General features: G+C 40.1%; 3 protein-coding genes across 3 annotated transcripts; 1 reads left to right on the top strand and 2 right to left on the bottom strand.

Moving 5' to 3' along the window:
• Positions 1-908: 908 nt before the first annotated feature.
• On the bottom strand, positions 909-5,917 carry nudcd3 (NudC domain containing 3). Its single transcript, XM_044095910.1, has 6 exons — positions 5,548-5,917; positions 4,436-4,752; positions 3,459-3,591; positions 3,222-3,365; positions 2,955-3,143; positions 909-2,357 (listed from the first exon to the last, which is right to left on the bottom strand). The coding sequence occupies exons 1-6, from the start codon at positions 5,743-5,745 to the stop codon at positions 2,247-2,249; spliced, it is 1,092 nt and encodes a 363-aa protein (XP_043951845.1). The 5' UTR covers positions 5,746-5,917; the 3' UTR covers positions 909-2,246.
• Positions 5,918-6,785: 868 nt separating this feature from the next.
• Positions 6,786-11,401, top strand: mrps24 (mitochondrial ribosomal protein S24). Its single transcript, XM_044095911.1, has 4 exons — positions 6,786-7,064; positions 8,103-8,180; positions 8,467-8,578; positions 9,440-11,401. Exons 1-4 carry the CDS (start codon positions 7,023-7,025, stop codon positions 9,721-9,723), a joined length of 516 nt encoding a protein of 171 aa, XP_043951846.1. The 5' UTR covers positions 6,786-7,022; the 3' UTR covers positions 9,724-11,401.
• gnsb (glucosamine (N-acetyl)-6-sulfatase (Sanfilippo disease IIID), b) lies at positions 10,880-25,903 on the bottom strand. Its single transcript, XM_044095909.1, has 13 exons — positions 25,442-25,903; positions 23,024-23,083; positions 21,899-22,102; positions 20,999-21,064; positions 20,821-20,919; positions 16,026-16,193; positions 15,822-15,904; positions 14,645-14,763; positions 14,296-14,399; positions 14,094-14,195; positions 13,898-14,008; positions 12,659-12,769; positions 10,880-12,579 (listed from the first exon to the last, which is right to left on the bottom strand). Exons 1-13 carry the CDS (start codon positions 25,625-25,627, stop codon positions 12,430-12,432), a joined length of 1,563 nt encoding a protein of 520 aa, XP_043951844.1. The 5' UTR covers positions 25,628-25,903; the 3' UTR covers positions 10,880-12,429.
• Positions 25,904-26,749: the final 846 nt, after the last annotated feature.

Genomic DNA, 26,749 nt, shown 5'->3' on the forward strand with positions numbered 1-26,749 from the left:
CCCACTAAATTCAAATCGATTAGTGAAAGTTTCCAGACAGGGCCCAAGCCTCCATGGGGCCCTAAGTGAAATGTGGTTTTGGGGCCCTCTAGTTCTGCTAACAATGTGGACTGACTGCAATCAGCAGCCCGATCGTTAGATCATTCACACACCTGCTATAAACTTATTGCATCTCTAGCAGTGCTGTTTACATTTTATACATTTATAATAAGATACATTTATTGGTAACTGATTTATCAACCAGTTAATTTCTTGGCGCTGATTTCCTTCATTTTGGGGGATCGTGATACTTACATGTGAATCCCATCTTATCCCCTAATCTTATTTTTATCAGTAAAGTTTTAAAATTCAGCCTCTGTCCTTTTCTGCTCTACAGTGAGAGGTTTGACTGACAGACCGACCCACTAGGTCAGGTCTGAACGTTTACAGTTAACAGTATTCACCTCTCTGTTGCCAACTCAGTGACTTTCTTCTATATTTAGCAACATTTAAGACAAAAAGATTGATATAGGACAAAACCAAAATTGGCAGGTCCGGCTCTTTAAAGATCAGTAACCAGGGATCGGCCAGAAAACTTCAATCGGTGCAGCTCTACACACATATTCATGACATTCTATGATTAAATAAATTTCTCTTAAGCGATACTCCAATAGCTAAAATGTAATTTATACCAGGTGAGTCTTTCTCCCGTGAAAATGTGGACCGATACCGGTACTGGACTGATTCTGAGCCTTCAAATGATCTTCACAGAAGTTTAACTTAGAAGTTGATGTAAAAATAATGTTTGTTTTAGCCAGAAAATGATTTTGCTCAGCAGCAAACAGCATGTCGCCAACTACAGCACAGAGCAGCTCATCCATGTAGCAGCTATGTAGCCTGACGTAAAAACATTTTGCTAGACAATGTCAAAAGATTGAGAAGTTTTAATTATTGTTATCAAACCTTATTGTTTTGAAGCCAAAAATACCTCAGAAATATACAGAGCCGTCCATGAGAATCAAGTCCTTTGAAGTTTAAACTCAGTTTCACATAAATACAAATGATGTAGCATAAATGTTTGGCTGTTGAACTGAACCGTTGAAGGTCGATATAAATCTAATTTTCTATTAGCAGCTTCACAAATCTTTTTTATAAACATTACATAACCAAGGCACATTAAAACAAACTTTATCTTGGCTTTTTTCTATTCTCCCTCACTTCTCTCTCCCTGAAGGATAAGTCTTTTTTAGAGACATTGTTTTGCTAACTTAACTTCTGACCGGAGCTTTGGACGTCTGGATGATCTGAACATCAACTCATGTTCTCTAACATTCAACTAAGAATGTTAGAAATTATTACAAAAAAAAAAAAATTCCACTGATTCCCTTAGTGGCCCTTGGACTCTAAGCGGCTGCTTAGCTTGCTGATGCCTTTGGCCGGCTCTGTTTACAGAGGTCATCAAATGTCGACAAACCACTAGCCACACATTTACAAAATCAAATAAATTTGGTACCAAATGTGCCACAAAAATCTCATGCAGCACAAACAATTAATGATTTATATACATTTCATTTGATTTCATTAATTAGCTGAGGGCTGATCTTTGGTGACCTTTGGAAATTTCATTAAAATCTTTCCTATTTTTTTAAATTGAAAACTAAAAAATAAAACGTCAGGTTTAAGTTTTTTTATATATATATATTTAACATGTTTTTATTCAACAAATCATTTGAAAAGCACTAACCCAAACAATCATCCCATCAGGTCACCCCTTTGCTCAAATGTCTGTCAGTGTAATGTTGCTGGCAGCTCTTTGCCTTTCTTTGACTTTTAAAATTAGACAGAAATTAATGAATTGGTGAAAAAAAAAAAACCTTTATCTCCATGACATTTTCCAGCCTTGGTTCCACTGATAAAAGCAGATATTTGCAGCAGGACTGGGTTGAATCTCCCAAAACTTTGGTTGAGACTCTAGCAGGAAACCTGTCGTACAGATGTTTACCAACAGGGGGAGCTGGTTCCACAAAATCAAACCAGAAAACAAAGAAATAGGCACAACGGATCTCCATAAATAATAACCGAACAAAGAAAGCCGTTCACTCTGCCAAACATCAACCTGGTGTTTGCCATCTGGACGCGCCTCTGTCATTATTCTCCGTCCACCCTTCTCAATTGATGATCCTGTATGTCCGCCGTCTGACCGTCCTGCGATGCGTCCTGTAGATAAAAGTGAGTCGATTCGTCTTTGGCCCGGTCTGGGCCGCCTCTCAGAACTGCACGGCGCTGGGCGGGATGTCAAACATGGACGGGTCGAACTCCTGGCCTTTGAAAGGTGAGCCCTCTGCGTCCCAGCCCTTCTTCAGCATCTCATGCACTTTCTAGGAGCCAAAAGACAAGCAGACGTTACCCTGAACACCTGATGAGTTCAAAACCCCTTCAGGATTTGGTTTCAGACAGAGTCGAGGTCGAGATCCGCTTCATCTGTTCAACCTCAGTGCTGATGTGTTTAGCTGCTTTTCAATGAACTATAAAATTGCATGAATCGAAAAAAAAAAAGAAGAAGTTTGATCAAAAGTATTTCCACTAAGATGAGGTTCAATCGAAATTGGTGCATTTTGCAAAACTGCGGCAGAAACACTTTTTACCGAATATTTAAGTAATTAAAAATCCTGGCAGCTTCAGTTAAATCAGATTTATTTATGACTCAGCCATGATGCTATTAATCGTCATCCATCAGCCAATTGGCGTCTTATTCAGGCTTTGGAGCGACAAACCCCATCTAGTTGAGAGCATGTAGGGTTTTGACCCCCCAATAAAACACCATCCCAGCGCAAATTTTATTTATAAAAAAAACACACGTTTTTTTTTTAAATTGGCGCATTACCATTTAGGACATTTATTTTTGTAATTTCAATTTGCACAAGGCGGTGGTTAACGGATACATGGCTATTACAACATGTGTTGATGCTCCTCACCATTTCGTGACTCTGTGGTTTCCCCTGCTGCTTCTGGTGATAGTCGAACGTCAGCCTGTCCAGGACGGCGTGCTCTTCCTCGTCGACCGTTGCCATGGAGCGCTCGCGGTTGATCTGGTTGATGTCGATCTCTTTTTCGCCTTTCAGCACCGCGTTCCACCAGACCTCGGACGTCTTGTTGAGAGAAAGCTGCGGCGCGGAACACCTGCTGGTTAGCCTGGGTACCAACGCGCAGCCGCGTCAGACTCTTGTGAGCGCCGCACTCACCAGCACGCACTTCCCAGGCTCCAAACTCCACAGAGAGTCTTCGGTGTTGATCTTGTGCATGAACTCTCCCTCCATCAGCGTTCTCTCCTCCACTCCGTCCTTCACGCTGACTCGCATGCCGCTGCTCTGCAGGCTAACACTGACCTGAGGGATGGTAGTGAGAAGTGGTTAGCGGTTAGCGCCATGACGACGGAAGAGTCCGGACATGTCAGGAGGTGGATTGAACACCCAGCTCACCTGTCTGCCCTTCACCACCGTCTTGGGGACGAACACGCGGACCTCCACGTCGGTGTAGTCCTGGGACCAGCTGTAGTTTTCCCTCACGGCTCCGTTGTAACTGTCCGGGTTGGACTGGAACTCATTCTGAGGTCTGAAACAAAATAATCACAAAAAACAGGATTTTTTAAAATGTACTTATTTAAAATGCAAGCATAGGCAGAAGTCATTTTCAAATGATTCACCCAAAATGACTTTGCTTCACTTTATTTCAAACGTTACCTTCGAACCAGGGCCGGCCCAAACAAAAAGCAAACTAAGCGGCCTGTAGGGCCCCAGTGGAACTGGGTTTTTTTATTTTGGATTTTTTTGTAAGTAATAATTTTGAATGCTGTTAACTAAACGTTCAGACCTGACCTGGTGGGTCGGTCTGTCAGTCAAACCTCTGACTGTAGAACAGAAAAGGACAGAGGCTGATTTTTAAAACTTTACTGACGAAGATCAGATTAGGGGATAAGATGGGATTCACATGAAAGTATTGGCCGATCACGATCCCCCAAAATGAAGGAAATCAGCGCCAAGAAATTAACTGGTTGATAAATCAGTTACCAATAAATGTATCTTATTATAAATGTATAAAATGTAAACAGCACTGCTAGAGATGCAATAAGTTTATAGCAGGTGTGTGAATGATCTAATGATCGGGCTGCTGATTGCAGTCAGTCCACATTGTTAGCAGAACTAGAGGGCCCCAAAACCACATTTCACTTAGGGCCCCATGGAGGCTTGGGCCGGCCCTGCTTCGAACCTTTGAACACATTTTGTCCACCTTCCTCAAAAGGCATTTTTATCTTTTATCTCATTCTGCTGTGCAACTTTACATATTTTGTTGCATTGTCTGTGGGTTTTTCAAACGGCTTGGAAGTTCTTTATGGCCCTAGGGCCATAGCATGGAAAAGTTTGGAAACCCCACAGCCGGAACATAGTGGGGCACTCACCTGTCTTCTTCTGCTGCTGCTGCTGTACGGTTAGCCGCTGCCTGTCCTTCCTCACCTCCTGGTCCGCTGCAGGCAGCTTGCGATCTCCCAGAATCTTCAGAGGCTGCAGGACCGGAAACTTCGCCCACGTCAGAGGAAGCGCTCTCAGTGCGCGACGGCTCCGCGCCGCTCTTCTCCTCGGTGGCCTGGCAGAGCTCAGAGGACACCTCTACCTCCTGGGCAGCAAGGGGAGCACGCGAGCTCGCCTCCCTCTTTCGCTGCTCGGTCAGCGCTCGCTCTCTGTCGTGTTCGGCCAGCTTCTCAAACAACCCAAATGTCTGGAGAGGATGAAAAATCAGAGCACATGGCCTGATTAAAAGTAGAAATAGCGATGAAGCTTCTGCAAAACGCAGAGTCAGTGATACACTGTCAGGAGAAAGTGTTTGGAAATGAGAGATAGATATAGATGTATATGTTTAATCCCTTCACTTCACAATTGTCCACTACTTTTTATTAGTCTATTGCATAAAATCCTAATTGTCTGTGCTACAAACAGAGAAAAGTGAACAAGTTGTTCATGTTAAATCCATATTTGGAAGTGTGGCCAATACGGACTGAATGGCTTCGTTCACTCCCTCTGCTGCCATTGCTGAAATTACAGGCAGACTACAATTCTAAAACAGATTAGGAAATCTTAGTCGTCGTTCACAACTTCTCCTTGTGTTCACTGATTGGTCAGGTAGAAATTCTACCGGAGAAATCCAGGTGAATGGGAGAAATTCCAACATGTCTGTGAAGCGAGATATGAAGTGAAATTGAGCGAAATTTCAGCAGAAGAAAGATGTAAAATCACAAAGTGTAAAAATATTAATTCAAGTTCAAGGACTGACTCGGCCTGTAAGTACAGTTTAAATAAATACACATTTACATGTAATTATTAGTCATTAATGTTGATGTAATGTTTCTTGCTTATTGACTTGTCTAAAATGTGAATTATTTGCACACTTTCACAATCAATGCAATTTTTTTATTACAGGATGTACTTTGGGTACAAAGGCGTGAAATTCAGATTGAATGACCGTTTTCCAGGTAGCTGTTGCCATGACGCCTGTGTACCCCAACTAAAAATTCACCTTGAGCACCATCTTCTCCGCCACTCCTGGGGGGAAGCCCATCCTGTCGTTAGGACCAGACAGCAGCCGGTAAAAGTCCGTCTTTCGGTATAAAAAGCCAAAGTAGATCTGCAGAAAGTCCTGAATGTTCCCAACGTGCTGGAGGATCCCCAGCAAAGCGTTGTCGTACATCTCTGTCATCTCCAGCGGCGACGCCATCCCACCGTCTAATGATTCCGTCTGTCAACAAACCTGAGGACTATTCAGTCCGACAGCGAAACACCTTCAGGACACAGAAGTTTGAGAATAAGCGAGACGAGTTGAGCTTTCTTTACGAATGTTTTCCTCTTTCCAGAACAATACACCTTGTTCCGGTTATTGGGTTTCAAAATAAAAGTCCACTATTTTCTATGAGGCGCTAGAACGATTGCTGCCAGGATGTGGACATTTCCTTTGGTTTTCCTCAGTGGAACCGTATGTTAGACTGAAGACAGTTGGATCAAGGGTAGCTACAGCTGATACATCTTAAATAAGTTGTGTGAAAAGCAGCAAATCTAATCCGTAGAGGTGGGCGGATCGATGCAAAATATTGAAAACATCAATACCAAGTCGGTATTAGTACCGGATCGATAAGTGTGCTAAGACCAATACTTTAGTTTCATGTTATTTTATTTTTATATTGTAGTTTTTTAACTCTACCTAAGAAATAACGCTTTTCTATGATTGGACACAACTAAACACAAAAAATACATTTTCATATTTATTTTTGCTCACTTACTTAAATTAATAATATTTATAGGTAGTTAATATTTGCTGTAGTTGACTCATAAATATGATGGTGCGTTTTTGCTTCATCTGTGCCCTATGTAGGTACACTTCAGGCACTAATTTTGATACTTTCCCAAATGACTATGGTTTGGGTGAATTTAAAATTAAGTTAATACTACAATTGGACAAACGTGTATTTAAAAACAATTCAATTGATTACTTGTTCAGTGCAGTTCAAATGCAGTTGGTAAGATCAATTTCTTACGTTTAGTAGTATAAATAGAAACAACAAAATCAACATAGCAACAACAAACAGTAAGATGACTAGTCCAACAGACTACTGTGTTTATTTTATTTTTATCAATAGGAAAATATATTTTTGCCAAACTTTTGAACCTCCTAAAATATATTTCTCTGTTTTATTTTACTGTTACTAAACATTTATTCTTTGGTAACAGTTTTTAACCGACTTTATTTTTGCATTTCCGGTTGGTGCATGCTATCATGGGTCCGGTGGAAACCTATAACCACCGCGTGAGTTCCAGTTCCAGCTCCTGGTTGGCATTGCAGCTTTCAGCAAGAATGAATATTTAGGGATTCTTTCTCAAGCTGTAATAATCACAACGTCCAAAAAACCGATTCCACCATATGTTAGTAACTGTTCCGGAGTGATGAAATAATTTATTTCCCTTTAGTTGACGGTTTGCTCATTTTGCCGAAAGGGAAACATGGCGGCGTCCTTGAGTTTCACAGGGAGCGCGAGGCTGCTGGTAAGAAAATGATTGAAAGTGAAATGTTTGGAATATTTAAACATTATTTCTGTTGATAATTACCTTTTAGTCTGTTTAATGTGTGCTCACCTAAACTCAGTGTTACCTCAGAGCTTTATAACTTTATTGTTGAAAACGTCTTTAGCTTTTGAGTACATCTTTTTTTTCCGAAATAGAAAAAAATATGTTTTTTTCTGTCCTTAACTATTGAAAAAATAAAATAGCAAATGAATGAACGATTAATTTAATAAATCCGTATGTTTCTGTAAATATCCCTTACAATAATAATCACTGTAAAATCGCTAATCTTGTCAGTTATCCAATTTAGAATAGTATATAAGTAAATAATTTTCTTTGTGGTTAAAAACTTCCCTTACAGTTTGTTTTAAGACTATTATATTATCCATCCATCCATTTTTTGAACACCCTTCATCCCTAATGGGGTCAGGAGGATTGTTGGTGCCTATCTCCAGCTGCGTCCCGGGTGAGAGGCGGGTTCACCCTGGACAGGTCGCCAGTCTGTCGCAGGGCAACACAGAAACATACAAGACAAACAACCATGCACGCGCACACTCACACCATGGGAGAATTTAGAGAAACCAATTAACCTGACAGTCATGTTTTTGGACTGTGGGAGGAAGCCGGAGAACCCGGAGAGAACCCACCATGCACAGGGAGAACATGCAAACTCCATGCAGAAAGACCCCGAACCCAGGACCTTCTTGCTGCAAGGCAACAGCTCTACCAACTGCGCCACTGTGCAGCCACTATAATATAATATAATCTAATCTAATCTAATATAATATAATATAATATAATATAATATAATATAATATAATATAATATAATATAGACAGGTCCTTAGCTTACCTGGATGATGTAATTAAAAAAATACAGAAATATAAAGAGCGGGACTTATTTGTTGCCTACTCTGAATGTGATTTTGTTTCCTGGAACTTCCTACAAACATCATCTAATCACTCTAGACTCATCTTGGACTTTGGTTTGGTCTTCATGATGTTCTTCCATTTTTTTCAGACTGCTTTGGCCCGATCTAGTGCGCTGTACAATTCCTTCGAAAGCAGAAGCTTCCATGCAACAGTGATGTGCTGCAAGGTAAACATGCATCCTATTGCTTTAGGTTCCTTTTAAGCTGATGAAAGATATTATTATATGTTCTGTTTGTTTAAAAAAAAAAAATTACACAATTTTCTGCAGTCATAGTGAAATGCTTTTGTTAAAAACCCAACTGGGTTGTGTTACCTACAATTCAGTACACGGTCGTTTCTTGTTTTTCTCATCGGTTGTGACTAAGGCGTGTCCACTAACGGAGGTTGTGCTGATAGAACTCTTTAAACATTTGCTGTTTTCCGTCTCCTCTCCCTCTCCTGCCGTTTCGTAGAACCGAGCAGCTCGGATTCGAATCGGCAAAGGAGACAAGCCGCTGACGTACGAGCAAGCGTTTCATCCTCATCAGATCGCTCACCGCAAAGGATGGCTGTCTCAGCACGCCAGTAAGCACGACCAAAGAAAGGCCAAACTGCTTCACCGCACAAATCCACCAACTAAACATACTGAGATGCATCTTAACGACAGTTCTGCCACATTAAATTCCTGACATGGCGTCTTTTAGCCAATTCAAAGCCCATTTTCAAATCTCCCGTTACCATTAGGTCTCTTCCTCCTTTCATTTAGTTTCCAAGTTATAAAATTAGATTTTATCAGTTTATGGCTTTGATAGTTATTTGTTTTCAGTATTTATGGAGATAAATAGCCATAAAAGGAGCAAATATCTCATATATAATTGGATTTAATTTTGCTTTATCTTCTGAAAACTTTGATATCATTTATTTTGTTTCTGGTCCTGTCGAGATGGTTGACTTATATGAAATATGACAGATTAAAAAATCGCTCCAAGTGACCTCCTGCAGACAGATATTAATTGTTGGAGTCATAACTCATTTATTTACAGACCATGTGGGCTGTGAGAAAATCCCATTTGACAAATCCTCTGCCCTCTAGAGGCAACGAGCAGCAACTGCTTCCGGATTAAAGGAGCTATAAAAAAATTTAAACTGTAAAATTTATATTTTAGATCGTTTAATAAATAAATCTATACAAGGTGTCGATGATCTCAATTTTCAGTTATTGCTAAACAATCAAAGACTAGCATATCATTTTTAATTTTCATACATTTACACGCTTTAATTTGTTGCAGGTAAAAATTTAAGGTAAACCACCAAATATAGGGTTTCAGTAGGAGAAAAAAAAGTTCCTTCCATCCGTACGTGGCTCTTTATAACGTTAGCTTAGCGAAATATAGCTTTTTTTTTTTTTTTTTCCTTTTGCTGATCTCGTATATTTGGCTCTGGCAGGTAACCTGAAGGGAGAGCAGGGTGCGGCGGAGCGAACCGTGGAGGACGTCTTCATCCGGAGGTTCATGTTCGGGACCTTCCCCGGTTGCCTGGCCAACGAGGTGGTGATCAAGCGCCGTGGAAACGTGCTGGTCGTGTGCGCGCTGATGCTCCAGAAGATGCCGCCTCAGAAGTTTTACTTTTTCATCGGATATTCAGAGTCGCTGCTGTCCCACTTCTATAAATGTCCGGTGAAGTTAGAGATTCAGACGCTGCAGGAAAAAGCCGTGTACAAGTACGTCTGACAGAACGAGCGTGTCGTTTTGTCTTTGAGTCACCTTAAAATAAAAACGTTTAAGAAAGGAGCATTGGACAAAACTGTCCAAGGATGTATAATGTCTTTTGTATTTTTTAATTTGTAATTGGAGCATAAATTTGTTAGAAACGAATGGAGATGTAACCATGTGAGCTGCTGTTATAATGAATAGACGTAGAATATGAACTTATTAAAGTAAGAATAAAATCCAGGTTTTAAAGTGATATTTTTTATTTGTACAATGTGACCTTTTATGCTCAAAATTGGCAGAAACTTCTTGTTCTGTAACTAGTTTACATTGCTGACAACTTTTTAAGATTATTGTAGAATGCCAGCAGATTCATATTAATTCACTGCAAGAAAGCTTTAGCTAAATAACTCCTTCAAATAAAATTAAATATTTAATTTGATTTTTCTTATAAACTGAATTTATAATCAATAGCACAAATAACTGTCCAAGTAAACATGTTCAACTCTTATGTAGAGTAAATTTGGATTCCTCTCATATTTTGGCAACATTAAATATTTTTATTTTTGTGTTGAAAGGACATTATGGAGTTTTATTTCTAAGAAATAAAATAAAATTAAAAATTAACCACCAGAACAAGCACAAATAATTACCAAGATCATTATGGAGTGTGAAGAGTCCCGCATTACAATAAATAACTCCTAAAATTATTTAAATGTTACTGGAAATAGCAATAATTTAATGTAGAATTAATTTGAGCCAAGCTAAATGTATTTATTTCATGTTTCTAGTATCCATATCAATGATTTAATAAATGTCATGTTCCTTTGTTTAAGTGAAGCACATTATGAATTAACTTAAACTGTAATCTTCACCATTAAACTTTAATCAAATAGTTTGAAACTGTTGAGTTAAAAACTATCTGACATGTGGCACATGACAACTGATTCTACAAACTTAAAATGTCTCTCCTTGTGTCGATTTGAAGGCCAAAAGGCAAACTGATGTATACTGATAAATACTATGCACACATGTAATAAAGCAATTCTTTTTTCAAATTCAAAGTATTTTATACAGGAATAAAACCCACTGTTGGGTTAACTCAACAAAAATGAGTTGAACTGAAGAGCCAACAGGACCTGAATTGACAGTGACAGTAAAGGAAATACTCCCATGATCGTAGTAAAATTATCTTTATTTTAATAATCAATAATCATCACAGTGCAAATCCATTCACATTTAAGGCAAATTACACATATTTTGTGCAAAAATAAAAAGGCACACAAGATTAAAGGTAAAAAATAAAATAAAATTAAAATCCCTTTCCAGTTATTCAGAAATCAGAGAAGACATTCAGGAACACAGGGAATATCCTTCACCTCCAAAACACAACATGGATAATCAAAAAAAAAAAATTATATCAAACTTTAGTATAAAATGTCAATTTTTCACATCTCAAGGCACAAGACAGGACTGAGCGTCCGACTCCAGGCAAACTCTGTTTTCATTTCTTTACCTCAAAGTGCTGCAGAGAATAAATGATATAAAAAGATCTGCATAAAAACAGAGATGAGTTCTACAGTTTACTGTGACCGAGTTAAATATGGAGAGTGACGCTACACCTGGGTGACAAACATGCATCAACTGTCTAATGGTGGTCGCTGCATGGAGTGGGAGACATCAGACCCAAAAAAAACAACAAAATAAAAACAACAACCCTAAAGTCTCATTTAGCTCAACAGAAAGATGGTTACGACAGAACGGAGGAGGCTTTGGCTGGACGTCACCATCAGAAACAAATCGTTATGTCTGACAGCTTCTTATGTTTCTGTCTTAATCAAACATTTAGAAAGTTGAACATTCATAGTGCGTTTTATATGATGCAAAATGTCACAGCATGGATTAAAAAAAAAAAAGTGTTTTTTAAAAGACAAAAAGGACGAGATGAACAGGCAACCGCTTAGAAAGGAGGCAGACATTTTGATTTGTCAAATGCTAGTTGAAGCTTTTTTTATGTGGCTGAATGTAAAACCTAACAACTGTTTATTCATTCCTTTATCATGTAGGTTGTTGCTTTTGAGCAGCGAAACAATAGAGATTTGTTAATGTTATTTCAGCTGCTCCAAGTGAGGCTAGGTGTTGCTAAGCTAATGGTCTGTTTGCCTTAAGAACTAGCCAGTTGTTTTGCTAAGTGAGCTAGCTAACTGCTGTTAGCCAAAAACACCAACAGCAATTTATTTATTAGCATTTTATGCTTTCAGACACTTTAGAGTTAAGTTGACAAAGAGCAATAGGACAATGTGTGTCACTGGTTTATCTCAACACCGTCTGGTAAATAAACCAGTCAATACTGCAACTTGTTTGTGTTTCATGTGCATGGCGGCCATATTGGATGACCCCCAGTTTTCCGAGATGGAATATAGACGACAGGAGTTTCGCTACTCTGAAACTCAAAGATTTTTAAGAACTATTAGAGTGAACCATTCCCATCTGCTCTGAGTACAAACCTAAAAGAAAACTAGTTTTCTCCTCTGAACCGTGGCATCCAGGAATATCAAAAGTGAACAACAGCAGGAGCCTGAAACTGACGCAATTATGAATGGACTTCAGCCGGGACTCCTTTTATTTCCTCTGTAAACCAATCAAAATGTCTGTCTACCTGTCCGGAAGCAGCAGAGTGCTCGGTGTTTCCCTCTGACCGTGGCAGGACGCTCGTCGTCTTCCTCTCTACTTGATGTTACGGCAGCTGTCCCCCATGCAGGACTGCAGCTTCATGAGCCGCTGGTTCATGTCCTGCAGGATCGACGGATCCACCTTCTTCACGATGTTCTCCAGCTGGTGTGGGTCTGAAGTCAGGTTGTAAATTTCTACAAAAGACTGCAGATACCAAACAGGTTTAAACGCCGCCTCCGCCCACATACAGCAGTCCGAGGTTCAGGTCCCGAGTCGCCGTTACCTCGTTGTCCGCGAACTCGCAGTACTGCAGGTCCTGCTTGCCGTTGAGCGTCCGCACACAGGCGTACGTGTTGTTGAAGGCGTCCTCACACACGCAGTTCGGGAAACATTGCTGGGAAAAAAAAAAAAAAAGTTCAGGTTTCCTTGATATGCAACACATTTGGAATGCAAAGTGGCAACAGATTTCTATGTGAAGTGAACTGTTGAAAACAACGGAGCACTTCTCTCCCACTTCATAATTACGCGTTAGATTGTGTTGGACTCGCACAGAAAATCCCATTAAAATCCACGGCACACGTCCTGTGGTAACTTTAATCCTATGAGGTTTTAAACACGTTTAGAAAAGGCTCACGAGTTCAGAATACATTCTTACTGCATGAAAGGATCATCTCCAAAGATTTTACTCAACATTTTACCTGGAATTTATTCCTTGTAACCTCCAGCATCCAGGACTGACTATTTAAAACATAGAAATATAAATACACAAAGAATCCCGAGACTGGAAACAGCTCTAGTGAAAATCGTAGGATTTTTTAAAATTCTGAAGTTCTTAGAACTTTACGGAGCTCATCTGGTGACAAAAAATAAATAAATAAATTTGTGCTCCAAACTTGACCCATGGGAACAACTTGTTCAATTTGTGGACACGGCTCAGTCTCTCATGGCGACAACTTAATTGAACAAGTTGTGGGTTTGAGTTATTAAGTTATGGTCGCGGCCACAAATTGTTGTTTGTTTTTTTCCTCCCACCAGACGGGCTGCACTGAATTTCCACTCTGTAAGATAAAATGTGTTCACAAAGCAACCTGAGACGAAATTCTCAGCGCATTTAGGAGGATTTTTCAGAGAGGCTGGAAGAGCCTGAAGGAAGGAAAACAGGGAAAACCGACAGTAGAGACAGATGGCGCCATGGCAACAGCAGGTTCTGCTCCTGTTTGTTTCCTTTACTTCCCCATTTCATGTTGGTCGTTTTGCCAGATCAAACAAGTTTGCACAGGCAGGAAATCACAGTGAACTGCTGACAGCTGAGCGTCCAGGTTAACATCAACTAGATGACGTAACATTACATCCACGCTTCCTCAAACCCATCAGACTTTCTAAGTGAAAGTTCGCCTATAAATCTGAACAAGTGAGAACTAGATTTAAGACCATAAGGGTCCTGGTTTTTAGATCGGTGATGTTGTAACAAAGAGCAAATCTCTCTAAGGTTTCCTTTTTGAAGGTGTCAGCGTTTGCTTACAGACACTCCGGGGCCAAGCTTCGGGCAGGTCGGGTCCTTGGTTGGGTTTCCCTCTCCGGTGTATTCGATGAGGAAGAACGGTCGCACCGTGCCGTTCCGCAGCGACGGGGCCTGAACAGAAACCTCAGTCAGGATTTAAGGTGGACTCGGAATAATAAAGGGAGAACATGTCTGTGAGCGAAACGAAGCAGCCGACCATCTGAGCGAGGAAAGACTGTCCGTCCACGTTGACGGTGGACAGGTTGACGCCCGAAATGTCAAGGAAGGTAGAGGCGAGGTCGATGTTCAGCACCGGAGCCTGAAAGGGAGAAATAAAAAAAATAAAAAAAGCAGGAATATTACAATAACTCGTATGAAAAAGCAGCAGAAAATCAGCGTTGGTGGAAGATGGTTGTGACCTTTATCGTCTGGTTCGGTTTGATGCCAGGGCCACGGACCAGCAGTGGTATCCTGATGTCAAACTCATACAGCTGCCTCTTATCGATGGGCAGAGAGAACTGACCTGGACAGAAGAATTTAACTCAAGTATAAACACAACGTGAAGCTGCTTACTTTTTTTTTTTTTTTTTTAAGTTGAAAAGATGAGCATCGGTTGCAACTTTAAACTGTAGTTTCTGTGTTAACGGGATGTGAATGTTTTTGTTTTAAATAACTGAAACTAAAGTCTCACGAGACACAAAAGTCTTTTTTAAAAGATGCTAAATGAAACTTGAGGACGCTCTCCGGGGTTCGCCGGCCGGGGCTGACCTGTGTGATAGCCGTTATCTGAGGTGTAGAAGATGTAGGTGTTGCTCAGCTCCTTTATACTGTCCAGTTTCTTCACCAGCTTCTCCACCATGTCGTCCACAGACAGCAGCGCCTGCCACCTGCGGGAGGGAAACATGTCACTTCAGTCTCCACAGGACGGAGCACCACGTCTGATCAGAGAGTCGGATCAGGAGATTTTTGAACAAAATCCAGAAAGGCAAAAAATCAACACAATTTTACTCTGGAGTGACAGTCAGGGTGACAGGATGGGGCAGAAAGTGTCACTGGGCTGTGTGCTGAAGGTAAAACACTGAACAGTTTGTGTCCAGGATGTGTGGGGTCTGCAGGAACGCCAGTTGTCACAGTCTGAATGAGGCGGTTCTGATCGGACAACCCACATCCAGCTCATCGCTAGCTGTGTTTCCATTGGCCATATATTTGCATAAGTTGACATGTTGAAAAGAAATTTGCTCAATGGAAACACGGCGATTTAAAACCCCCCCGCAAAAAACAAAAAAAAAAAACAACTTGTCAGTCGAGAAAACATTTTGGCATTAGGATGAGGTGCGTTTGTTTATCTCAGAAAACTGCAATGGAAACACTTTTCTTTTTCACATCACAGGAGTCACATGATGTTGCTGCTGTCACAGAAGAAGAAGAAGAAGAAGACAGGAAGTAGCTGGATTGTGGCGCTGCATGTTTTTTTAATGGTTTATCTTGTGAACAAATGTACTCATGTTTGATTTTAATTGCGTTCCTTGTTTAATGAAAACATTGCAACTGTGAGACTGGGACTTTAGCAGAATATTGATCAAGTTTTCCGTGCTTATGTTCCGCTGTTAGTGTTCAGAGGGTGAAGGAGACTCTGCTCTGATTCTATCTCACCAAAGAGAGATAACAAAGCTGAATATTTCATAGCAAGGAAATTAAACAAACGGGCTTATAATTTACTGGAGGCGACACATTCATTTAGAAATGGTTGCAGAAGCATTCTGGTGCAGGAAGTGCTGCAAAATGCAGCGTGTTCCACCAGTTCTACCAGTTCCAAGGTTGTTGTTTTTTTGTGTGTTTTTTTTTTACAGCGAACGTTATGCATCTGCATTTTTGTTCATTTTGTGTTTGGATATATATATATATTTTTTAAACACAACTCCATCCCAACAACATCTCTTCCCACCTCCTCCTGTAGGCATTATCCAAGAATGTGAGGGAGCTGTTTGGCATGGGGTTGACAGGCTGACGCAGCAGCCAGTGTTTGTCCTGGAAACAGCAAACAGAAGAAAAGAAAAAGAAAAAGTAAAGGACACAGACAGGCCTTCCTCAGAGGTCCAGACTAAAAGCAGGTTTCATTTTGGATGTGACACACCGTCCATGTTCTTACCTTCCCCGGTTTGTCGAAGCTGCCGTCTCGGGGGGCATGGACGTTGTTGAACTCCTTCTGGTACTGCGGCGCCGCCGTCCACGGGGAGTGAGGCGCCGGCGGCGCCAGCATGACGAAAAAGGGATGCTGGGGGCTCCTGTCATCCAGGAAGCTGAGCGAACGGTTGAGCTGGAACGAGGACAAAACAGATTATTATGTCAATAGAACACATGACAGCAGGTGTTTATCAAGGGCTGTGCAGTTCAATCAAATAAAACAAGATAGCAAAAAATACCAATATACTCCATATCTAACATTATAAAATAAAGTGAAACTCTGGATCAATAGAATAAAAATGGGTTTTGATAAAAGACGTAAAAAAACTCGACAGTCTCAGCCGTTCCACACTAACAGACCCGTCTGCTGTTTGTTGAGCTCAAGTTCCCTTCAGCTGAACTCAGCGCCGATTAAGAAGGAACCTGTGGGTTGGATGTGGACTTTGCAACATTTAGAGGCTTGAACAGGTTCAGGAAGTGACACAGTGGTAGTCTACACTGAGAACATCTTGGCAGCTTTCTTTGTTGCCAAGAAAGTAGATTTTGATGAACGGTTCAGCAACAACCGTCTTTCCTCCATCGTCTTCCTGCGAAATCACGCTTGATTCTCATCTCCCCTCACAGCACAGTCTGGGCTTTCTGCCATAAAACTGGATTTAAACCGAGCCAATCAGAGAACAGTGCTTATTCCCTCATTGCTTTGAAACACCAACAGATTTCTGTTCAATGTCCTTAGAAAGATATTCAGATGGACAGACTGGAGCAGATCCAGTTTTTAATAGATTTTTCTGAGTATCTATAGCTAAGACATAAAACTGACCGGGCCAGACTCGTCTGTGTTCCCTCGTTCTTCAAGTCTGTCAGTTAAAACCAAACTAATAAAATTTATAGAGTGCAAAAATAAATATATTCTATTATTCTAGCAGCAGCTGGAGTAATTGTTGCTTCTCAGTTTGAAACAAAAAGCCTTTCTGTCATGTTATCAGTTGTAGTTGAAAAGTTTAGGTAATTCTGTCACAACATGTTCTGTGAGAACGTCTACTCAAACCATTAAAACCAGGCTCTGACCAGAAACAGACACGTTTGGTTCCCACAGGAAGATTTCTGCTGGTGCACCACCTTCCAACATTCATTTCCTGTGTGAGTAAGCACTGGCTCCTCTGGAAATAAGTCTGGATTCATCCTCTTAACAAAAGAATATAAATAAATAAAAATATATATATTTTTTTTAAACTGTCTTTCAATTTACTGACCTAATTCAACTGAGGTCCAGTCAATCGGTGCTAGTAGTCTCACAATGACGCCTGTCACTGGTTTCACTGTGATCACACAGAAGTCAGTTTTCACACTGACGTTATAGCATGGGTGTCCAAAGTGAGGCCCCGGGGCCACTTTTGGCTCCAGAATATTACAAACTTAGTCAAATATTTAGAATGACTAATTTTTATTGTCTTAAATGGAAAGGTTAATCTGCAAGACAACCTTTTTAAACATTAACCAACATTTTACTAAAAAAAAAAAACAAAACAAGGGAAAAAAAAAGAAAGAACTATTTTACACACACATTCATTAAAAGCTGGATAAATGTAGCAATAATAGAGAGTTCTCTATTTTGTTGCTGAATATATTTTCTAGACCAACAAAAATGGAAAAGTTTCGGCCACAGAACGAATGCCATCAAGATAAACATCCCAGATCATCATTACAATAATTAGTTCTTTTATACTTTGTTTCATCGAAGCATTGAATATTTATTTTAATCCTGGAAAAAGACGAGAATGAACAGTAAAATTATTGGCTGTTTTTAACTGGGGGAGATGTTTCAGTTTGCCAACTTTAGCCAACGGTACGAAACGTTTGAACACACCTGCACTAAAGGATGTTTATTTGGCAAAACATTTTATTTTATTGATTGTGACCGATTAGTAAAAGCAACAAAAAGGATGAAAACATCCAAGGGGGTGAATACTTTTTATCTTAACATGTTGCGCTTCTGTTCGTGACAGTACCGATTTAGTTTGCACCACACGGCACTTCCTTTTTCTCAGAAGCCAAACCTCCGACTCACTGTCACGAACCAGGGTGATTTGTTTTTGCATTTCTCTCCAAACGGTTTGTCTGGCCGTTAAAAATCGGTGCATCTTCACTTGCAGAGTGGGACTGTGTGGAAGCAGAGCTCCGCCTTGCCCTTTAAGAGTACGTCTTACGTGACTTCCTGGAGATAACAAGAACATCATCTCGTTATCAGGGGATAAGGGAACGCGACTTCCTGTGATAACAAGATACGCATCTGTTTGGTTTATGAGCTGACAAGACGACTATGGTTCTGGTTTAATCGTCGAGCGTTCTAATGATTTGGATGAGCTCTAGATATGCAAACCAAGGTTTTCATATCTGCAACATTTTCATCAGCAGCACGTGTCGACACGCCAGAGCTGTCACCGCTCGCTTAGCGAAGAATGGAAACGGTTTCTGCTGGAAGCCATGTTCCCCGTACCACAGCGTGAAATATGGTTCACATTCTACTGATCTCAGTTTGCGTGTTACAGTGACTTGAAGAGAGACACGCAAAACACGCAAGGGAAGTTTAGAGAGCGCGATTAAACCAACATCCTTACTTTTGGACGCCAGGAAGGAAGCCAGGGATACCCAGAGAGAACCCACAGATCAACAGGGAGAACATGCAGAAAGCTGAGCATGCTTCGCCCACTGACCCAGTCAAAGTCCAGGTCGGAATCAAATTAGGAATCTGAGATAAGAGAATTGCCGTTTGAAAAATGTCTCCAATGTGACTCATAAACTGGTCTTTATAAAAAGTTAATATCCCCACTACATCGTTTTAAAAAACATCGTACACAGCGGATCAGTTTCAGAAAAGTTTTTGTCCACATGAACCCACACAAATGTGTCTTAAACATGCCAAACCCATAGGGGGCAGCGTAGCACAATGTCAAACATATCTCAGCCAGTCAAAGTGCTGCAAAACAGCCACAACTTCCTGTTGCAAATTAAACATGGTGCCAGGATGCTAATTTGTGGGGACAATTATAAAAGTTGAGCTACTTTGAAATGGCGTTAAATAACGTGTGAACTAGGTGTGAGATTATTTTGCAAAGATCAAAAGGCCAAATGTCAGCCTGTAGGTATCTGAGGCTGATTGGTTGAGACGTTCCCTAAAAGCCTCACATCTGAAACTGCAGCAGAAAGACGATTCCACAAAGTTCTGGATCAGGGGGTTGAGAACAACGGCCTTCCAGATTCAGAAGAATGTTTGGAAACCATGTGTTACATCCATCAACTACAGTTATACACTCAGTCTGATCACCATTATAAAATACATTGAAGTTGGTGGTTGTAGCATGACAGAACATCAAAAGGTTAAAGGGATGTGGAAACTTCTTATTTCTGTCGCTCATGGTAACAGCTCCGATTGTTTTTTTTGTTTTTTTTTTTTTGGTTTTTTTACTTGGTTGAGGCGTTGCATGTTTGGACAATTATTCCCGCCGGGTTTGGATGCTGCTGGAAGAATTTCCGCATTTACTCTTTGTATTCTTGGGGAGTTGTTATAATGTGCAACCATGGCAAAAAAGTTTTGTTTTCACAACTGGATTAGCATCTCAAAAGCTCAAATAACAGCTGAACTATGACCCCAAATCTCTCAGGAGTTGAAACCATCATATCCCCTACTCTAACATCTCAATGACTCTTTGAAGATACTTGCATATGAGCTGAGCCAGGGGCAGCAGCTCAGGGCCCCGACGGTTTGGGGTCAGCAAAGATTTTTTTTAATTTTTTTATCCATTTCTTATAAATGCATATTGTAAGCAAACTCAAGGTGTTTTAATACTGCTGAATGCTTTTTAATATTAACAATATAAGTTATTAAGTCTATAGAAATTTAAGAATGTAAAGCTACAGCACATCGTTTAGCATGCAGCCATCAGCTTTTAAACCAACAACCTATTAATGGACTGTAATTTCAATGTGTAAAATACATTACAAAACTGGCTCAGGATGTGACAACATTTCATTTCCTTTTGGGTTAACTAAAGTATCTTTTAATTTAAATGCACAACCAAGTAAGAGTGGAAAGTGAGGCTGCTGTTTGACCCAAACCGGGTCATGAAAAAGAATCTGAAAAACAGCAGCAAATCTACAGAATGTCTGAAAAAGTAAAGAGTCAAGGAGCTCCATAAGGTCAGTGAAAGTCAGGCTGGATGAAATGGAGACCACTGCACAAACTTGAACACACGAGGTTTCATTTAGATGCTTTTAGAGCCAAGTAGAGACGAGTCCTGATAAATAAAGCCAGGAAGGGAAATAGGGCAAAAAGCAAGATTCCCACAAAAACAGATTCATTCTGCTCTTTAGGAGCACAACAGGCCTGTCCTTACATTGTTCTTTTCTTTTTTCACTTTTACAGGAACCTTTTTTCATTCTTATATAAACTACAGATCACAAACTCCACATGAGCAGACAGCTGGTTAAACCAAAGGATTATCACCTGATGAGGAAACCTCATCACAACATAAAGACACCCAACGTGTTGAGTAAGCTCAGTGAGCGGCTGCTGCAACTTGTTTCTCTGGTAGATGATTAACTTCACACGTCGCTGAGCTTTTCATATTCCTGCGCCGCAGCAGCTGATTTGTGCAGCTCTGCCGTAAATTCTTGCGCAAAACAACCACTGATTTCACCAAATGCTGCCGATCACCAGGCTGAGTGTGAGTGACAGGTGTGAGGGCGTGACTGTGACTCACGATGAGGTCGGTCAGGTAGTCCTTCTCATAGCTGTCCCCGTGCTGCTCCGCTTTGCCGTTCACAGACAGAGTGTAGTTGTAGTACTGGGAGTTCCCCACCTGCAGCGTCACAAAGTGCTGGTGAGGCGAGAGCCGCGACGGACCCCAGGACAAACGAACATTTTAGCGCAGCACTCACCAAGGCGTTCCACTGGTCCCAGCCAGGGGGAACATGGGCGACGTCTCCGGCGGCTTTGGTGCCGTACTGGTGGAAATGGAGCACACAGCGTGAGGTGGAGGTTAATACAGCGGCGTATTAGAGCCGGCGTTGATAGGGGAGGAAAGAAACAGCAAGAAATAGTAATAGTTCAGAGAATTTATAGAAAAAAAATCTTCAAAATTTTTGAGGTTCATCTCAAAATTTCTGAGTGCAATTTGGCAGTGAATGTGATGGCAAAATGGGGCCACTGTAGACAGAAAAAATTAAACAGGAGTACATTTCTGCCAAAAATCCTTTTGCGATTAAGCTCAGAAATATTCTAGAAAAACAACAAAAAGAAGTTGTTTCAAAAAACCAGATTTTTTTTACTTTTTAATGATCTTCTAGCAAATTTTTGACTTTTCAAACTCAGAAATGGACGCATTTTTCTAGAACATTTCTGAGATTAATTCAAACATTTCTGAGTTTATCCCTAGCAAATTTTTAGTTTAGGAGCTCAGAAATGTCCTTATTTTTCTAGAAAAATCTATGACTATTTTGTATCTACATTACACCGCCAGGTTAATGTAGTCAAAGTGACACACATAGGCTCATATATATACATAAAAATAAAGGCATTCAAGAATTTACTGAAACAAGATGGATGGCTTTGTTTTTTTTTTAAACGTCATTCACTGGATTTATTGTGACAATAAATCAAAATTCTTATCGCAATTTAAAAAATGTAGCACGATAAATGCTAAGCGATGCGACAAATTCCCACCCCAATGCGAACATTACAAACTTCAGCACACAGAACCGCCGTCGGTGAGCTTGTTGAAAGCCTTTTGTTTTGTTCCAAGACGTTTTGTTTGGATAAATCAGGATGGGAACCCAGACCTGGTTCAGGTATTTCCCGCCGAAGAACGTCTGGTATTTCTGCTTGCTGAGGTAGACGGGGAACGCCTCGGCTTCGGGTCCTTTCTGCCACTGAGCGCTGGAGCAGTTCCCGGACAGGGAGTTGTTCCGCACCTCGTGGTTGTGGGGGTACCGACCCGACAGGATGCCGCTCCTGCTGGGGCAGCACAGCGGCGTGACCGTGAACTACACAGGAGGAGCCACGAAGAAGAGAGCGACTCAGCATAACCCAAAGAAACAATATAATTCTTTTTACATGCATCCGGAACTTAAATTTCCAAAAATCTATCTGATAGTTATCTCAAAAATCATAAAAATAGATCATTTGTTCAATACAGTTTCACATTTTTTAAATCAGTTTACTTAAAAGTGATGCTGATTCTATCATAAACAAATAAACAGAAAAAAAATAAGCATACTTTTAATTCCCTTTTAATATACATTACAGCAGAATTTAAACTCTCACCATTTTTTAGAACCTCAAACAAACATTTTAGAGTTAGGGTTAGCATATTCTTCATCCTGTATAGTCCCAAATATGAAAATGTAGATAAATATTTTCCCTTTCTGCCCTGAAGTAACCGAGTCATTTAATTGATGTATGGTCACACACCTACTGCCCATAAAACAAGATATCTACTGATTTAACTCACAGTTTACAATGTAGATAAATAATAAACCTCTACAGAACATTTTCTTATTCTGTACTATCCATATGCTTTTCATGATGTTTTTATTGCAAAGTGACTGAGTGCTTTGAAAGGCACAAAAAATATTTCCTCCTCTTTGGGAAAGGAGAGTGAAAAACAAGTGTGACAGCAGGAAAAAAGGACGTGTCACTAAAATAAACAATCAAGTCATATTAAAACAGAAAGAGAAAGGGCATATTATCATATTAAAACAGAAAGGGCAAAAACTGAGAGTTTTGTGGTTTTGCTTAAACTAATCATCACTGTCCCTGCTGAATTCCTAACAAACAAAAAGAGCCATCTTTTGTAAGCAGCTTGTTGATTTACAAAAACCAAAGTGAACACATCTGTGAGACTTTGTAGCTGAAAAAAAAGGGTGGTTTTCCTGTGAAAACGGTAAGAAGACTGAAATACTTACAGCGTTCACAAAAGTTGCTCCTGCTTCTCCTATTAGCTCTTTCGTTTTCTTCATAGGCGTCTGCCGAAATGAAACGAGAAGTGTGAGACACGCAAAGCTGCTCATGTCCCAGCATGCACTAGGAAGCTGACAAAAGAAGTTAAAGAGATGCAGCGATCAATCGAGCAGACATTGGTATGATTGGTGATCAACCGGTCAAAAATACATAAACCTGAACTTTTTTTTTTTTCCATCTGCTGAACTAAAACTATTTATTTTTTTTTTTGCTCCATAAAAAAACAAACAAAACAAAACAAACAACAAAAAAACAGGTGGTGTACAGGGTGAGGATAATGTCAATTTTAAAAATGTATGCGAGTCTAAATTTGTAAATTTAAGTCTGGAACATCATGCTGTACATGCATTAAGATCTTTCTTCTTCTTGATTCTAATGGTGGTTGGGAAACAACAATATGAAGCATCACTGCCACCAACCAGTAAGGAGTGAGTTAGCTATCTTTGCGCAAGAATTTAGCCATTTAACGAATACACAGCGTGATGTTTGATCGATTTTTCCAGTGTTCCTTACTGACAGTAAGCTCAGAGGTCCAGTAGGTATCAAACACTTACTGCTGATGTACCAAGTTTTAAAATGTCACCGTTTCCAAGCAGCTTAAGTTCTAACAATTTAAAGTACTTTTAACGAGATGAACAAAAAAAGAACCCGAGAGACCAGTTTCTGTCGAGTGAATAAATGAATGCTATAGTTTTTGTACATCTTACAACAAATTAAACATATTTGGCTGTGTAGCAATATTTATTGTCCCAAATAAAAGAAACCAGAGTCTTGGTGAGGAAACGAAAGTAATGACACCCACCATCTTTAATGTAGTTTTAATACTAAAGTTGACAAGCTATTCTGTTTTCAATGAAAGTTACAAGAAAAGTTTTATCTAAATCGAGTGTTTTTGTCTAGTTTCTAGTGTAAATATCTTTGTACACTTAAAATATGAAGATAAAACGGACTTACAAATAACTTTTCTGCATGATATAGGAGTTTGCTGCAAGTCAATTTTTGAATCTTTCTTTTTTTTTTATTTAACATGGGGAAAATCTATTATTAGTCTAATATAATATTCAACAATTATTGATTTAAAACAAGCTCCTATACATGGCTGAAAAGTTACTTGTTAGTTTTGTCTTAATTATTATCATCGGAGATGCACAGTGGCGCAGTTGGTAACACTGTTGCTTTGTTCTAGGTTCGATTCCCGGCCCGGGGTCTTTCTGCATGGAGTTTGCATGTTCTCCCTGTGCATGGTGGGTTCTCTCCAGGTTCTCTGTCTTCCTCCCACAGTCCAAAAACATGACTGTCAGGTTAATTGGTCTCTCTAAATTCTCCCTAGGTGTGTGTGTGTGTGTGTGTGTGTGTGTGTGTGTGTGTGTGAATGGTTGTATGTCTCTGTGTTGCCCTGCGACAGACTGGCCACCTGTCCAGGGTGACCCCGCCTCTCGCCCGGAAATGTTAGCTGGAGATAGACACCAGCACCTCCTGACCCCATTGGGGACAAGAGTGTAAGAAAATGGATGGATGGATTATTATTATCATCATCATCATTAGTAGTAGTAGTAGTATTTCAAGTGTACTAAGATATTTAAACTAGAAAAAAATACTTGGTGAGATTTTGTGTCTTTGCAATGTATGCTCTGGGTTATTTTTAGATTTTGTGTAAATACCACAATACTTTAACATTGTGGCATTTTTATTTATTACCATACAATGAGACTTTCCTACCGGGCCATGCCTAACATGCAGTATATACATATATATTTATCTCTCCTGCAAACATTAGAAATGTGGGCTTTGATTATAATCTTGTGGTGGCTTAATATTCGATAGAAAAGCCATCATCAAAAACTGGCAGCACATTTTTTTAATTTACGTTTTATCTTTTGGGGAAAAACATCGTAATCAACAGGTCAGACCGAAAAGAAACCCACAGATCGGTATATCGCTGGAGACTAGCCAGATCCGTGCATTCCCCAAATGCACTCGTGTCAGAGTGTTGTAAGACTCGGTCATCACCTCCATTTTACTGATAATCAGTTAAAGGTGTGACATTTCTGATCTACCTGCATAAACATCTGCTCACACCGAGCAGAATAATAACACCATCTGTACAAGTACTCTCGGTTAAAGTGATTAATCATTAATCACCGAAACGAAGTGGACAGTTCTTATTAATAACACTTAGAGATCATGCGATTACAGAGCTTCAGATCCCAGAGTATCTATAATAACATTGCATTTTAGGACGTTTATGTTTGAAGCTCAACGTGTTCGTGCAAAGTTTTCATGATGATGTCACACCGCTGTCACGAGCTCCATCAGGATCAATGCAATCGATAAAGCATGTGGTTCCAGGTGCACCGACTCACCATCCCCCCCAGCACAATATCCTGGTCGTCCACCAGAACTAGGACGATGTTGCTCGGTTTGACGCCCTCCGCGCACCTGACGCAGCAGGTGAGCAACGCCGTCAGCAGCGTCAGGGTTGCGGCCGCGGCGCGTCCTCCACTCCGCCGCCGGTGTACCGCAGCTCCGCCGCCCCTGCCTCCGCTCATGCCTGCCGGGGGAACCTCGAGCCGCTACGGGAGCCTCCGCGGTGCTGCTCTGGGCCTTGCTGCGCTCGCACGCTCTCACCCCGGCGCTGCCGTTCAGATGAAGGCCCCGTTCAGGTTCGTACTCCGGGCAGAGAGAGAGAACGAGCCGCACGCGGTGCCTGGAATCCCGGAGTCTGGCTTTAAAGTTTGAGGAAGTGGAGTCAAGAGTCAGGTGTCATATGACTGAGACCGAGGGGGCGGAGACGGAGAACAACAACTGCTGACCAACTTCACACCTCACCGAATTCAGTCACACTTTACCGAGCTAAAATAGTCAGAGGCAGTTTCTGTTGCATTTGGCCTATATAAAACTTCTCTGTCTTCTTAATATAACAGAATGTCTTCATAGTCTCCCTAATACATTTTGACTAGTCTTTTTACGTCACAATTTCCCATGTTATACAACCATAAACAGAGTATGTTATGTAACAGAATTGAAATTGAGTGGAATTAAAATATTTTTTTGGTTTTCTTCTTTTTTTAAAAAAAAAAACCCGACAGACTATGACTCTTTTCCAGCTTATAATACGTTTTCTTCCAGGTTTGTCCTGTAATAGTAGGGTCTGAAACGATTAATCGGCTTAATCATGACGACTTGGCTGTTGAAATAATCAACAATTAATCGTTATTTAATTACAATTAATTGTAATTAAATAACGACTAATCATTAAATGGAGTTTGCAGCACTCTTTCACCCCCACCCTCAATATATATATATATATATATATATATATAGATATATATATATATATATATATATATATATATAAGTAAACATACATAGCATTTTTTACTATCCAGTTGTTGACTGGTTAATAAAAAGATAAACACTGTATAGATGTACAGCCAAGCAGAAAGAGCCGAGCATTTACATGTTGAAGTTAGAAATATTTTTCATCTCTAGCATCCTTTGCTACAACTCAAGCGTAGACTAAAAGAATGCCATGTTATTATATTTTAGGTAATAAAATGATTATTTTCTCATTTAAAAAAGAAACTGAATTATTTGGGGGTGGTGGGACTGCCTTTTTTAAAATGTATTTCTAATATTGTTCAGAAAATGTTTATGTGGTTCAAGGAAAA

This window comes from Gambusia affinis, linkage group LG17 (genome assembly GCF_019740435.1).
Source record: "Gambusia affinis linkage group LG17, SWU_Gaff_1.0, whole genome shotgun sequence".
NCBI lineage: Eukaryota > Metazoa > Chordata > Actinopteri > Cyprinodontiformes > Poeciliidae > Gambusia > Gambusia affinis.

Bases quoted from the DNA above. Each gene is read 5' to 3' on its own strand.
- mrps24 (XM_044095911.1), top strand. From the start codon at position 7,023: ATGGCGGCGTCCTTGAGTTTCACAGGGAGCGCGAGGCTGCTG. The intron at 7,065-8,102 runs GTAAGAAAATGA...CATTTTTTTCAG, and splicing joins CAGGGAGCGCGAGGCTGCTG to ACTGCTTTGGCCCGATCTAG. The intron at 8,579-9,439 runs GTAAGCACGACC...TGGCTCTGGCAG, and splicing joins ATGGCTGTCTCAGCACGCCA to GTAACCTGAAGGGAGAGCAG.
- nudcd3 (XM_044095910.1), bottom strand. From the start codon at position 5,745: ATGGCGTCGCCGCTGGAGATGACAGAGATGTACGACAACGCTTTGCTG. The intron at 4,753-5,547 runs GTGAATTTTTAG...CATCCTCTCCAG, and splicing joins CGGAGAAGATGGTGCTCAAG to ACATTTGGGTTGTTTGAGAA. The intron at 3,592-4,435 runs GTGAGTGCCCCA...ATTTTGTTTCAG, and splicing joins GCAGCAGCAGAAGAAGACAG to ACCTCAGAATGAGTTCCAGT.
- gnsb (XM_044095909.1), bottom strand. From the start codon at position 25,627: ATGAGCGGAGGCAGGGGCGGCGGAGCTGCGGTACACCGGCGGCGGAGT. The intron at 22,103-23,023 runs GTAAGTATTTCA...CCTCCTGTGTAG, and splicing joins GAGCAACTTTTGTGAACGCT to TTCACGGTCACGCCGCTGTG. The intron at 15,905-16,025 runs GTAAGAACATGG...TGCTGTTTCCAG, and splicing joins GCTTCGACAAACCGGGGAAG to GACAAACACTGGCTGCTGCG.